Below are 14426 nucleotides of genomic sequence, written 5' to 3'. Positions count from 1 at the left end.
TGATTTTCAATCTGTCTAGTTTTCTGCCTCTTCCCCTGGTGAGTGGTTGGGTGTCGTCATATCCAGTATGGACAGTGTTTTTCCTATTGATGTTATAGGTTTCTGTTCCTGGCCTGGTTGGTGTTCTCATCCTCCTCTGCTCTGCTGGAGGCTGCAGGAGAACCAGGGAGCTCAGCCTCTATCCCTGGGTACATGGGATGGAGGGTTACTTGAAAAAGAAGGTCATTTGTCTTTGTGGTCATAATAGCAAAAACCCTTATTGAATCCCTTACCATTTTAAGCACTTTGTTTATTTAACTGATCTGTTCTTTAACGTAGCCATATTAGGCAGGTCCTAGTCTTAGTCTCATTTGACAGATCAGAAAACTCAGAAGTTCTGGAATTTTCCAGAGGTCAAACCATTAGCAAATGATAGAGCCAAGCTTTGGACCCAAGAACTCTAGCTCCAGAGTTTTACCGTCTAACAACTATATCACACAGTCTCTTTGGGGAACAGGGTCTGTATTTTGGAACGGATGGATAGACCCATGGGCATGGGGGAATTCTGTCATCAAATGGGAATAGGGTCTTGCTAAGTTGTGAGGCTGGCCTTGAATTTGTGATCCTCCTGCCTCAGTTTCCCAGGTAGCTGGGATTACAGGCATGCGCCCAGATACCAGGCTGTTTTGCCTCTCTTGATGCACAGTGTGCATGTGACTTGCTGTGCCTGTGTTTCTTCCCCACCAGATTTCTCGATCCTTGAGAGCAGCCATCATAATTGCCATGGCACCTGGCAAAGCACCTGGCATATGAAAGGTACCCAATCAAGGTGTGTGGTTTTTGAACAAAGGGATCCTGCCAAAAATCCTTTTATAAGTGGGATGCTCTTTGTCATGAGGAGTACTGACACCCTAGTGTGATTTGCTGAGGACAAGGATCCCCATAATGAGGGAATTAAGGAATTCCTAAGACTCTCTGCTTGTTCACCAAGGTTAAATGAAATTTCAATGCTTAGGAAGAAAACATATTTGGGGACAGGGAATCTGGTAGATCTCCCAACTACACACACACACACACACACACACACACACACACACACACACACAAATGAAATATTCCCTTGCTTCTCCTTCCAGATTCAACCCCATCCTGCCCTTGTATTTCCTTCAGACACATTGCAAAATTGTCACAAAGGATGATGGGTGATGATAGCTAAGCTCTTTGCCTTGAACAGAAGCCTGTCCAGGACTTGGGGGCTGTTACAGCTAACTGGTCATCTTAGGAAGCCAACACTGCCTTTTTCAGCCCTCTCAGGACTTGAGAGAGTGGGAAGTGGGGATGGTGTCAGAAAGAAACTGAATCCAGAACAAGTGTGTTGTCTCCCAAATCATTTGGTCCATGAACAATACATACTGGGTGCCACAGCCAGCAGGCATCTCTCTGCAGCCCAGAAGAGATCACCTGGGCACAGGCTTCAACCTTGATCTTTAAAGCACCATTGTTCTTAGCTCTCAGCTCAAAGCCCACCCTCCCTGTGCACCTCTCCCCTTCCTTCCCCATCCTCCCCACCCTCCACTGTCAGAGACCTGTAACCCCAGACCTTCCTCCTAAGTCCCCACCCTAGCTCACAAGTGCCACCTGTCACCAATCAGGCAATATTAAACCTGTGTCAGGCTGGATTAAGCCTGTCATCTCCTTCTCTCTCTCCATGCTACCTGTAATCTCACATGGGACAATGCCCCTGTACCACCCAAGGCAAACAATATGAGAAGGAAAAACTGGCAAGATCTGAGGTGCTGGGGAAAGGAGAAAAGGAGGAGGCTCCCTCGGGGCTACCTATGATGGATTTTCTGCTCTGGTTTCCAACCTATAAACAAGATTCAGCCTCCCTCCCCATCACTTTCAACTCCATCTCTGGAAGGCCCAGACTAGCCATTCCAGCAAAGAGAAAGCTGGACACATTTTTTTTTTTTTCTTGGTACCAGGGATTGAACCCAGGGGTTCTTAACCACTGAACCACATCCCCAGCCCCCCTCCTTTTTTTTTTTTTTTTTTTTTTTTTTTGTATTTAGAGATAAGTTCTTGCTGAGTTGCTTAGGGCCTCACTAAGTGACTAAAGCTGACTTTGAACTAGCAATCTTGTCCTAGCCTCCCAAGCTGGTGGGATTACAGGCATGTGCCACTATACCCAGCTTGAATGCATTTTTGTGTGCCCAGAGGACCCAGCCTAGAACCTGGGCATCCTGCCCATCTGCATTCAGATCTCCTACTTTCCATCCCTGTGCATCCTTGAGTAATTCACAAAAATCTCAGCTTCATGTTCCTTTCCTGTAAAACAGGGATAATAAATCTCACCTTCTCAGGTTGTTGTAAAAAATTAGAAATAATGTCTCAACAAAAGAGACTCTTCCCAGGGGCCTAGGGCTGGGTGTCTTCAGAGATTCCCTTAAAGATGGATGCCTACTCTGAAAATATACCTGGAACACTCCTTGGTCACCCCTTTCCACCATGCTATAATGACTCACACCATCTGGGGAGCCCTCCACCACCCCAAAGTTGATCTGATTCTCCCAGGCTCTACCTGGGTCAGTGGTTGTCACCTCCTATGTGCATCCTGGTCTCAGCCTCCTGGGGGCTGTTATCCAGGGAAACGAGAGAGTGGGGCCTCAGTAGCAGTGGAGAGGGAGGGTGGGGCTCCTGGGACCTACCACAGAAATACTTTAAATCCTCCCCCATCAAGCTTTTGAAAAAATGATGACCCAGTAAGAGCAGCAATGTGTGTGATCCATTAGCGAATGAGGTAGGCGCAGCCTCTTTAGCCTTTTGACTCTCTTAGCTGAAAACCTAGTCAGTCCCAGCCAGAGAGCCTGGGGAGGCCTGAGGCACGGGAGTCCAAGCCTGTCCCTGCAGAGCATGGAGTTGGGGATGCATTGAGGTCAAGGTGGGTGAGTTGGGCTCCTTGGGGTTTGGTCCCTGGGCAGTAAAACCCAAGTTGGGGAGTAGCTCCCAGAAGAGTATCAGGCAGAGCCAAGATACAGTTCTTCCAGAAGGGATGACTAATTGGATTTGGTACCCATGCTGGGATTTGATAGGGACTGGGGCTGAGGGCAGAAGTGGAAGTGGACGTGATGACACACCCCTGTAATCCCAGCAACTCTGGAGGTTGAGACAGGAGGATCCTAAGTTCAAGGCCAGCCTTGGCAATTGAATGAGATCCATCTCAAAATAAAAAATAAAGGACTGGGGATGTAGCTCAGTGGTAATCCCTGGGTTCTAGCTCCAGGATAAAAAAAAAATTGTAAAAAGTGGGCCGCATGGCACCTTGTCAGTGAGGGGATCTCAGGAATGCATGCCACAGGTCTGTGGTCTAAGACCCTTTTCTTGGGAGATGGGAGATGCTTGATTCAGCTGGCCAGTGCACAGCCCAGCTCTGCTGGAAGCTAAGGTCAGCTCAGGACTCACATAAACCTCTGAATAGGTCTGCACATGTTTCTGGTCCTGCTCAGCATCCCCATCTATCCACATCTATGTCACAGATACACATAGCTGACTGATAAGGGGTCATTGGATAGAAGGAAGGAGACAAAGTAAATCCACTCTCCCCTCTACTGGGGAAGAATTCTGACCTCAGGTCCATAGGCTAAAGCTTGGTGTTTTCTTGTTGCTTGAAGACTCCCAGTCCCTGCCTGTCTGCAGGTTCTAGATACTATCCTACCCTCATTTTGCAGAATGGACACGAAGAGGTTAAATAATTTTCCAAATACTCACAACTTCAGGTAGTACCTGCCTGACCTCCTCCGAGATCCCTTTATGAAAGTACTTCTCAGTCCCCCTCATTGGTCTGGCCTTGGTATGCTGGGGCTGGAGATAAGGCAGGATGCCTACGTGGGAGACTGGGCAGGCAGAGGGTGCTGCAAAACATCCCTTTGGTCTGTGGGCTGGTGGGTGGTCAGGGAGTGGCGTGGATAGATGGGGAGGAAGCAGAAGTCAGGCAAGCCTTGGATGTGGGTCTCCAGGTTCAGGCAATGGGCAGCCACTGAAGGGACAAGTGAGATGTTCATGGTTCCGGGACACCCATGACTTTGCCACCCTCCTCTGCTGGAAGAGGTGAGGGTTGCTTTAGCTCATCCAGTAATGGCATCAAGTCATTAAAGTACAAATGAGAGGAAGGGAAGAGGGAGGCCACGCACTTCTCTCTTGTGGAGATTATTACATCTTTGAGTAGAGGGATCCTAGAAGCCCTGACTCTCATGGTAATTTCAAGCTCTTGTTCTATAAATCCATCAGTGCTCAAGACTGCATTGACTGCTTACACTTTAGTCTGTAGCTGGTCCCAGAGCACAGAGTCAAAGGTCAGGGAAAGGTCAGCAGCAGCCATAAACAATCCCGTGCTGTTGGTGACAGCTTCATCTACAATATGAAAAGGGAATCCCATTGGTCTCAGGTGGGCTGGCTGTGCTTTGGTGGTCTCTTTAATATCCAAATGTCCTTTGTCTCCATCTTTACTCAATAATCTTTACCCTGCGAGACGCAACTTGAATATTTTCATTGTATATAAATCTTTGCCCATATCTCTAATCATTTTCCTAGGATAAATTTCTAGATCTGGCATTGATCCTGCAACAGTATGTGAGGACCCCAGACTCTTACCAACACTCAGTATTATACTTTTCTATAAGACAGTAAATTTGATGGCAACAAATAATAACCTATTTAATTTTCATTTCTTAAATTTCTTTTTTTTTTTTTTTTTTTTTTTGTGGTGCTGGGGATTGAACCCAGGGCCTTGTGCTTGCAAGGCAAGCACTCTATCGACTGAGCTATCTCTCCCCAGCCCTCATTTCTTAAATTTCTAATGGAGACTTTTTTCTTTGTTCTGTTCTGGCCAATTGAGTTTATTAGTTTGTGAGTTTCTTGGGATCTTTTTCTCTATTCTTTAGAGTGTTTGCTACTTAAAATTGATTTGGTAAAACTCCCCATCTGTAAAGGTATGAATTCCTGGTTCTTCATACCTGTCGCAAATACTTTCATGGTTTTCTGATACCTCAAACCTCCTAAAAGGGCTTTTTTTTTTTTTTTTTTGATCTATACAGAAGTTTTCATTTTTATGTGCTCAAAAATTATCAGTATTTTCCTTTATGATTTCTGCCTTTGATGTGATGCTTAGAAAGGGCTTGCCCATAACAAAATTATGGAAATATTCATGCATGTGTTCTAAAAAGTCTTTTATAGCTTCATTTTTTATATTTAACTATTTAATCTGTCTGGAATCGATTGCATGTGTCTCTGTGAACTGCTGCAAAAACCTCTGAAATGAGCATGAGTCATTCATTAATTAACACGACAGGATGGAGAAATTAGCAGAAGGGAAGGGGTTGAGATCTGGGAGAGAGACAGAATAATGAATGGATCAAGGTTTGGAAGAGAAGGGATCGAGTGCTGTTGGTAGAAGGTATACAGATGGGACCTTATCGAAACGAAAGTGGGACAGTCTCTGAGACTAGGGGACAGGAGGCAGCAGAAGTGTTTTGCCAGGGCAGGAAATCAGTAGGAAATGGGTAGAGGTGAAGACTGTGAGCAGGGTCCCCAATTCCCCATAGACTGTGGGAATGGGGACAGCAGGGTGGGGCCAGGAGGGATGGCATCAATGAGGAGGACTAGAGAATGGCAGAAGCCATGTAGCAGGAGGCTCAAGGAGAGAGGCTTACCAGTTGCAGGTTTTTGATGGGGAACTGTGATCGGCTGTTCCGTCTCTGAGCGCCGTGTCATGCTGAAGAAGGCTGTGCTCCACTGGACAGGTGTCACGGGGAAGAGCCAGGGACCAACTAAGGTGCGAGTAGAAGGAACAGGCCGAGAAAAGGCTGAGAGAATGAGAGAGTTTGTTCACTGTGAACAGGGCTTTCTAGATTCAGGGTACCATGAGAGATCTGAGAGGGAGGGGCTGTGGGAAACAGACTCTGTCCCCAGTCCAGGGGGGGGAGGTCAAGGAAAATTAAATAAAGCCCATTTGTAGAGTGCATTGCAATTCAGAAAGCACTTTCACATGTGAATTTGCACGTGAGCCTTGCAACAAACCTTCAGAGCAGAGAGGTGCCAGGATGTCACCTAGTCAGGACATAAACCTAGCAGTCCCAATGCCCAAGCTTCTGTCCCTGGTGGTAGATGATGCTGGGCCAGGACCTGATGATCTCCTTCTCTCCCCTCTCCCTGCAGGACAGTAGTCCACCCTGCCAGCCTCGCTGACCATGAATGGGATGGCCAACGTGAATTCTGCCAGCCGGCCCCACTACGCCTCCTCCATTCCTGTGCCTCGAGCATCTTCCCAAACCAGGATTCATACACCGGGTGCCTCTCCTCAGCTGCGGCCACGCCATGCTGGCCTGGCCCTGAGCCCCCAACGAGCAGCCTCTCCGAGACTGGGCAAGGCTGCAGGCCTTCCCAAAAACTCCTCCCCCAAGGTCTCCCGGGGGAGAGGCACCCCCAAGGCTGCTGGGGCAGCGAAGGAGTCAGCAGAGGATGGAGAAAGCCTCCCCAGCTCTCCCTGGAGCAGTCCCAGGGTAACCCCCAAAGCAGCCCTCTCCAGCCAGGCCGGGTCCAGAAGAGTCAGAGAGGCTCAAGGCACCCATGGAAAGAAGAAGGTGCAGGAAGGGATTCCAATCCGCCAGACCCGGGGCAGGAGCCCATCCCGGACAAGTTGTCACGGAGAAACTCACATACCAGGGACTTCTGAAGGTCGAAAGCCTCCTAGCTGCCCAGGAAAAGATCAAAGAGACATCAACTACAAAACTGCTGGGATCCTCAGGTCTCTGGAGCCTGATGACAGGGCAGCATCAGGGGCCCCCTCGCCAGTCTGCAGCCCCATGCAGAGCAAGCGCCCCTCCCCCACCCCAGCCATCAGCTTCTCCTCCGTCCATCAGCAGAGTCAGCCAGTCACAGCCACAGTGGCCCCCTTCCAGTACAGGTGAGCTGGGGCAACAGGCAGGGAAGGAAGGAGGGAGGAGCAGAGCTGGGATCAAGGGGCAAGGCCAAAGGGGAGAGGGGCTTTGATGACAAGTGACTGGTAGAGACCAGAGGGCCCCAAGTTATAGAAAAAGAAGTCAGGCAGGTGGAGGCCTAAAAAGCTGGGGGTTTGGCAAACTGAGATGAATTAGGAACACAAAAGAGAACCCTAATCCAAGCTCTGGTCTTTCTGAACTCTGAGGACTCTACAAAGAGACTGCTAAGGAGGGTACCCCGAAAATGTCCATTTCTCCTGCTCTCTGGGAAACGATGAAACAATATACCCGGGTATTGTGGCTACTTGGGCAGCTCCATCCATACTCAGGTGGGTGGTGGGTGGGTTAGCCCTGCCCCTCATAGAAGACCTTTGCCCCCCATGTGTAAGACGAGTCACCTTGTCCTGGGCACTGTGCTTTCAGTTCAAGGCAGGTAAAACTGCCCCTCTGCCTTGCTCTCATAATACCTTCTGTCTGTTTGTCATGCGTGTGCTCTCACTCTCTCTCTCTCTCTCTCTCTCTTTTTCTCTCTCTTTTTCACTTATTACATTGCCTTAGGTACTTCTGATGTTGGTGGCGTATTGGCAGTCCATAATACTTCTCAAATAGATAAATGAGTGTTGTCACTACGGGCAGTGGCTGTGGCTGACCAGTATTCACAACAATGTGGTCAATAATCCAGTTTCTCTAGCCTTCTTCACCAGTTAAGTGAATAGAAAAATGGTCAACTATGATTTTTATTTATTTATTGGTACTAGTGCTTTACCATTAAGCTTCATCCCATTTGTTCTCTTCCTCTCTCTCTCTCATTCTCTCCCCTCCCTCTCCCTCTCCTTCTTTCTTCATTTTGACACAGGGTCCAACCAAGTTGCTGAGGCTGGCCTCAAACTTGCCATCCTTCTGCCTCAGTCTCCCACTTGCTGGGATTATAGGCATGTGCCACGGTACTCAGCTTAACATTTTGTTTGTTTTGGTGGCACTAGAGGTTGAACCCAAGGCTTTGTGCATGCCAGGCAAGAGCTCCACCACTGAGCCACATCCCCAGCCCTCAACTATGATTTTAAAATAAAAAATAACCCTTTACTAAAATGACTGTATTAAATAAACTAAATTTTAATCACTCTTCATTATACAGTTTAGAGAAGCCCAAATGCAAATTAAGTACCTTCATGACTAAACTCGCTTCCTATGTTTTTTTTTTTTTCTATGCTAATGTAAGGAGTGCTTTCATTTATATTTGGGGTATGGAAAGCTAGTACATCGTTCCCTAGATACTGAGGCTTCTGAGGCATCAGCGTGGCTGGGAGTGGGGGCAGAGAACCACTAGGCGCTTCATCCTTCACTAGAAGCCAACTTGGATACCTTGATCTCTGCAAAGTCGAACACAGTTTTTCTTGCATTCCAGTAATAGTTATTTGGGGTCCAGGACAAGGAAGCGAACAGTCCCACTCTGTTCCGCATGGGCTCGGGCCTCCTTTAGAGTGCACATTCAGTTATGAACACCACATTTTACAAAGACACTGACGCACAAAAACATATTTAGAGAAAGACTGGCAGGTTAGTGAAGGATCCAAAAAAGGTGTTATGAGGATAATTAAAAGAACTGAAGAAGTTTGTTTTGGAAAAGGAAGACTTAGGAGAGCTCGGGAACAGTTCTCAAATATTTGAGAGCTGTCATATCGCAAGATGAATTAGATTTACTTGGTGCAGCTCCAAAGGACTGACTCAGCATCATGGTAGGGAAACGTTAGTTTGAGACAGATTCGAGGCTCCGAAGAAAGAACTTTCTGGTAACTAGAGAGGATTACGAATTGACTGTAAGGCAGTGAACTCCTGGTTACTGTAGAGATTCCAGCTGATTCCACGGCTGAAGGGAGTTCTTACCCTGGCAATCCTGGCTCTCAAATCATCCCTTCTGCCTGTTGTACTGTCCCACGAAGTGCAATGGTGTCCCTTTCTCTAAGGAGCAACTCACTTCTGTACTTTGTGACTTTCTTGATTCAGATTCTGAAGCTGAAAGGAAAACTCAAGAAACTGAAATGCAGGGCAGACCTTCTTCCCCTTCCTCCTCCTCCTCCCAAGGCCTCACACATGCTAGGCAAGTGCTCCACCACTGAGCCACACCCCTAGCCCTGACCTTCCTTGGAAGGGCCTTTTTCTCAGTTTAATATTTCTCTGGTGACTCTTTGACTTTCCTCTCTTGGTTCCCTTCATTTTGAATTCATTCTCTGGGAAAAAGTGTCGAGGTATTAAATTGTTTAAGATTTTTACATTATCCACTCGACAAGTCCCATGGTATATTTAGAATCTGGCATTTTCTGAAGAGGTCAGAATATTTTCCTCTGAATATTTCAGTGCAACTTAAACAGAACTGTGTTGCCTTCATTCAGCAAACATCCATTGTATGTTTGCATTTTAAACAGAAATGGAAATACATCACATCATCCCAAGAGGGGCTTTCTTTGCCACTCCACCTCCTAGACTCTGCCCATCTCAGGCCACGGGTTAGGGTTGGAGGGTCATGGCTCAGGCTAGAGTGAGATTAGGATCACAGGTACCCGAGACAGTGCAGGAAGATGGGCTGGGACCCAGCACACCCTGCAGGGCTGAGAGCCGCTGCCGTAGTCACCTCTGCTGGGAGCCTGGCTGAGCCTCCCCTCCAAGCTTCACAGCCAAGGAGGTGCCATCTGCTCCTGACACATCCTGTTTTCATAGAAATTTGCCCCTGCCCCAGCTCCTTGGCCTTCTGCAAAGCCCCAGGTGAATACAGAAGCAGAGATTCCTGGGCTCCCCTCCCCATCTCTAGCCTGATTGGGTCCGACCTGCTTCTCCAGGGGACAAATCTGGTACTCATCTTTTCCCTGCCCCGTCTTCCCAACCAGCTCTATTTGAAGATCTGAGTATGGTCTTCCCAGTGAAGCTGATCTCCTGCAGGTACCACCTCCTCTGGACACCCCCCTCCCTGGACAGAAGAAAGGGGAATGTCCCTCGGGCCGCCCTCTGGGTCCTCTGGTCTCACCTGATTCTGTCACATCTTTCACCTCACTTCCCTTCATGCTTCTGGAAAAGGGCTACGGTGGCTTCTCCACAGCTGTTACCTTTTTCTACTTACCAAAGATTTTCTTTCCCTGACAGTGTACTTGGATATATTATATAGAATTCCCTCTCCCTGGTAGAATGTTCTATTACTTTCTCACTAATATGATGCGTTTCTTATTTCAAAAACCCAAGTTCATACTAATTTCTTCCAATAAACCAATCAAAACTCCCATTTTTCTCCATCCCCTTGGCAGTTTGTGTGCCTGGGCAAAGCGAGTGTTCCCATCATACCAAGCGCTCCCACAGGCCAGGAGGAGGTCTCCTGCTTTCTCTGAGTTCACCCCATCCTGACTTATCCCCAGCACCCATCCATGGGGCCTGCAGGCACAGGAGAGCACAACACTGCCTTGAATGACTTGAAGAAAGTCGAGTCGTAGCCACAGACACCTTAGGCCACTCCAGGTTGTCCTACTGGTCTGGGCCTTGAAGGTCATCTCTTCACCCTGTGATGGAAGCCAGACCCAGCAAGAAAAGATTCTTTCTAGATTGCACAGTGAATTCACGTCAGAGCTGGGCTTATAGTCCCAGACATCTAGGTGTTGAAAAAAGTAAAACCTGGAGAAAGATAAATCTCAGCAGTATCAGAGACTCCCAGGGTCCCCTGGCCCAGCCTGTCAGTTTCTCCTCCTGCCTGTATTTCTCCCCTCCCCCTGCTGCCAAGCTGCCAAAGCGTCCATTTAGCTGGCGACAGCGGGCGGACGGTGGGCGGGCCAGCTCCAAGAGCCCAGAGTAATTGCCTGTAATGAAAGCTCCCACAGCCTTTGTTCCTGGGAGCGATTGTACCGTTGGGGTTGTGCTCAGAGGTCTGTGTGTGCTTGGGAGCTGGTGCCCAGAGACCTCACCCTTCCTTCCTGTTGCCACAACTGGCCCAGCATGGACTTGACCTCTCAGGAGTCACTGTGACCCAGGTTGAGCCTACTCCTCCTTCTTTCCTGACCTCCCAGTGCCTGGATGAGGCTGGAGCACCCTCTGAGCTACTAGGAATTAGTGACCTCAGCTCAAGAGGGGGTCCTGCCCGTGTGCATACACACAGCTGGGTACATGTACATCCTGAGGGCAAAGATCATGGCAAAAGAAAGAACCCAAGGCCTGGAGTTGCTGGGAACTCTTTTTGCCCTGTGGTGGAACATATTCCTGGGATGGGTAGAACACTAAAAGGCTACTAGGATTGGGCATCCCAATGTCTAATTCTTGCTGGCCCAGCTTTGCCCAGATGCCTGTCACCTGCTAAAGGATGTGCCCATGTACATACCCCTCAGAGAGGCCCAGCTGTCCCAGAAGGATTCAAAGCACTAGCAAAGGGAAAGAACCAAGCTCAAAGAGGGTTTTCTTAGTCCCACGGAGGGGTTTCAAGGACATGCATGATCTATGCTTTCCATCCCACAGGTTACAGACAGACCAGGAGCCTGGCCCCCTCCCACAAAGCAGCTGGGACCTCGATGGCTACTCCAGCCCCCCCAGCAGAACTGAGGATAGCTTCTCCTGCGTGGGTAAGTGCTCGGGGGAAATGACTTCCTCCTGGGGTGGGGGCCACTGGCCCAGAACTCTCCTCACTGCCCACATGGAAGAAGTGACCTGGACCCAATGAGTCCATCTCTTCACAATTCATCACCAGCCTGTGAACCACAGGCACTTGGAGTTTCACCACACGTGACTCAGCTCAGACTTGGTCTGTCCAATCCAGGAGCACCTCAGGGTCAGGATAGTGGAGTGCTTGTGGGCGCTGTGTGTACCGATGCTCAGGTTGTGGCAGTCACTGAGTGCATGTTGTGTGTGAGGTCATAACAAAACAGTAGCAAGCTGGGAGAGTGGGATCCAGGTTCTGGGTGAAGCCCAGCTTAAAAGTGGAGGTGTGGAGTCCGGCTGATGGTGCATGCCTATAATCCCAGCTGAGGCAGGAGGACCATGAGTTCAAAGCCAGCCTCAGCAACTCAGTAAGGCCCTAAGAAACTGTGAGACCCTGTCTCTAAATAAAATACAAAAAAGGACTGGGGATGTGCCTCAGTGGTTGAGTGCCCCTGAGTTCAATCCTTGGTACCAAAAAAAAAAAAAAAAAAAAGGTGGAGGTGATGGAGCCAGGGAGGGCGTCTGGAGCCACCTGGCCTCTTCCTCTCAGGACTACTTTCTCTCACACGTCCCCCTCCCAGTGTCATCCTGAGTTACAACATCTCACCTGGTGCACATTACTTATAACAGGTTCAGGGACCTGAGATTGACAAGACCTTTGAAACTCAAATACAGTGATATTCCTTAAGGAGAGAGACAGCGCTTGTTCCAGGTGCATCTTCAGGTCCTCCGAGTCTCTGAATGAATGAATGATGAGTGACGAATGAGTTCTTTATGTACCCATAGTTCACGTGCTGAGCAGGTCAGATTCTACACTTTCAGGAGTGTTTAGGGGTGTCTGTTGATTTTCTTGTGGTGTTAAAAAAATGTCTAAAAGCTGGCAATGACACGCACATAGGACTGCTCACTACGGGGAACAGCTCTGTCCTTTAGTTTCCCAGACAAAGGGAAACTTGCTCCAAGAAAGTAATAAACTTGACTTTGGAAGATCTAAGATTGTCCAGAGGGTTTATCTTATGATTTCATTGCAGTACTCTGACATAGGGGGCAAAACTGGGACTTAGAACACAGTCTGACCCTGACGTCATTTGACACCAATGACTTGCCATTCCTGTCTTCTCTCTGCCCTGCAGGGCAGGTGGCTAGGTGTTCCCTTAGCCTGTAAGCCATCTTTGGAGAGGTTGATAGCAGTGATCTTGGAGCCACTAAGACCCTGAAAGTAACAGCCACACTCACTTCTCCCTGGCAAGTCTTGTGAAGGAAGGTCCTGGGGTAGGGACTGGGTAGTTAAAGGGTGAACCGTCTCCTGACACAATAAGCACACATGCAGGGGGATCAGGGCATGGCAGGGGACAAAAGGAAACCAAATTTCACTGGCACTAACAAACCATCAAAATTAGAATGTGGTAACCAGGAAACTATGTGGAGCTCTATTTTTACATTTGCAGTTTTGTTAGTGTAATGGCTTCCATGTGTGTGTGTGCCACATTGTTAGTCTAATGATCTCCATCCTCCCAACCAGGCACTTGTTCCTAATTATCATCCCATGAGCTGATGAGAGGACTTTTGCTTTTAACGTCTGTGGCAGGCTATGGCACTAGGAATCCCCAGGCTTCTCAGCTGGAAGCGCACCCTTACCAGCTAGACCTGAAATGGCTGATAAGTCACAGGTTGGGTGCTTTGTGGGGCAGTTGAGCCAGGGCATGTTGGAGGTGAACTTCACACAGAACAGTGAGGTGCACTGGCTTCCTCCAAGGCTCCTGAGGAAGGGGAGCAAGGTTCACAGTGCTGCCTCTGCTCTGGCACTTGCTGGTTGTCATGGTGATCCATCTTTGCTGAGGATACACTGAGCTCTTTGACGGGCTGGATGGGGAGAGAAATGCAGGATTTGCCTTCTTTGTGGGGGAGCCCCTCTCTTCTGAGCTTGAAGAAGACAGAGAAGAGGGGGAGAGAGGAGACAACAGAAGCTCTCCCACCCCAAACTCACTCAGGACATGACACGACTTGACCCGACATGACTCATTCATTCATGCATTCTTTTATTTAATCAACAAACCATCAGTAAGTGTTTGCCTTGTCCCAAAACCTGTGCTTGACACTGAAGTAAAAGATGAAAAAGACTTCGACCTGCCTTCAAGGAGTTCACAGCACAGGGATTCACGCCAGTTAGACTTACCTGGAGAACTTCTTGGCATCCCACCCAGTGACCCACCCCATGACCCATCCTTACCGGTTGAGCAGGCAGCCAGTCAGTCCTGCCTCCCTCACTGGGCCCTGAAGCATGAGGAGGTTCTGGGCTTATTCCCCTCTTCTTCTTGAAGGAGATTTGGGTGCCATGGAGATTACTGTATCACTTAAAGAACCCCACACAGTTATTTCAGTTATTGGTCATGTTATTTCCATACCAGTCTGTAGGTGACAGGGAGCGGGGGGTGCTTTTCTTGAAACTCAAATATTACCCACCCCCTTCTATGAACTCATCCGTGCTGGTGGATGTGTGGAGTGAGTGAGGGAAGAATCCAGAATAATTGGTCCTGGTGCTCCTGAACCTCTGTCAGCCTGTTTTTGCTGGACCAGCTGAGGAGGAGCAACCAGTCTTTCTCTGCTCTCTTCCCAATATGGTCCTCTCTGGCCTTGAGGCTCACTGCATGGGGGAGTCTCCGAGGGGAGCGGGAGAAGGCCAAAGAGCTTTCTCCACCTTGTACCACTTTCTTATTGTGCCAAGAGTCCAAATAAGGCTTATACTCTTTATGTAGCAGGAAGAGGATCTCCCAGGATGACTTGCCT

At 48.6% G+C, this 14426-nt stretch overlaps 1 protein-coding gene across 6 annotated transcripts in view; it reads left to right on the top strand.

Moving 5' to 3' along the window:
* The window catches only part of NAV1 (neuron navigator 1), a 254821-nt gene that overhangs the window by 70484 nt on the left and 169911 nt on the right, over positions 1-14426 (top strand). For all 6 annotated transcript variants that reach the window (XM_079106005.1, XM_079106004.1, XM_079106000.1 and 3 more), the window contains 2 exons: positions 6193-6940; positions 11460-11563. In XM_079106005.1, the coding sequence (XP_078962131.1) occupies positions 6225-6940; positions 11460-11563 (820 nt within the window). In that variant the 5' untranslated portion in view covers positions 6193-6224. The remainder of the gene's footprint in view (positions 1-6192; positions 6941-11459; positions 11564-14426) is intronic.

The sequence above is a fragment of the Sciurus vulgaris genome (assembly GCF_902686455.1).
Source record: "Sciurus vulgaris genome assembly, chromosome: 12".
Taxonomy (NCBI): Eukaryota; Metazoa; Chordata; class Mammalia; order Rodentia; family Sciuridae; genus Sciurus; species Sciurus vulgaris.
Note: the sequence above shows the minus strand (reverse complement) of the source record. Positions and strands in the feature narration are given on the sequence as shown.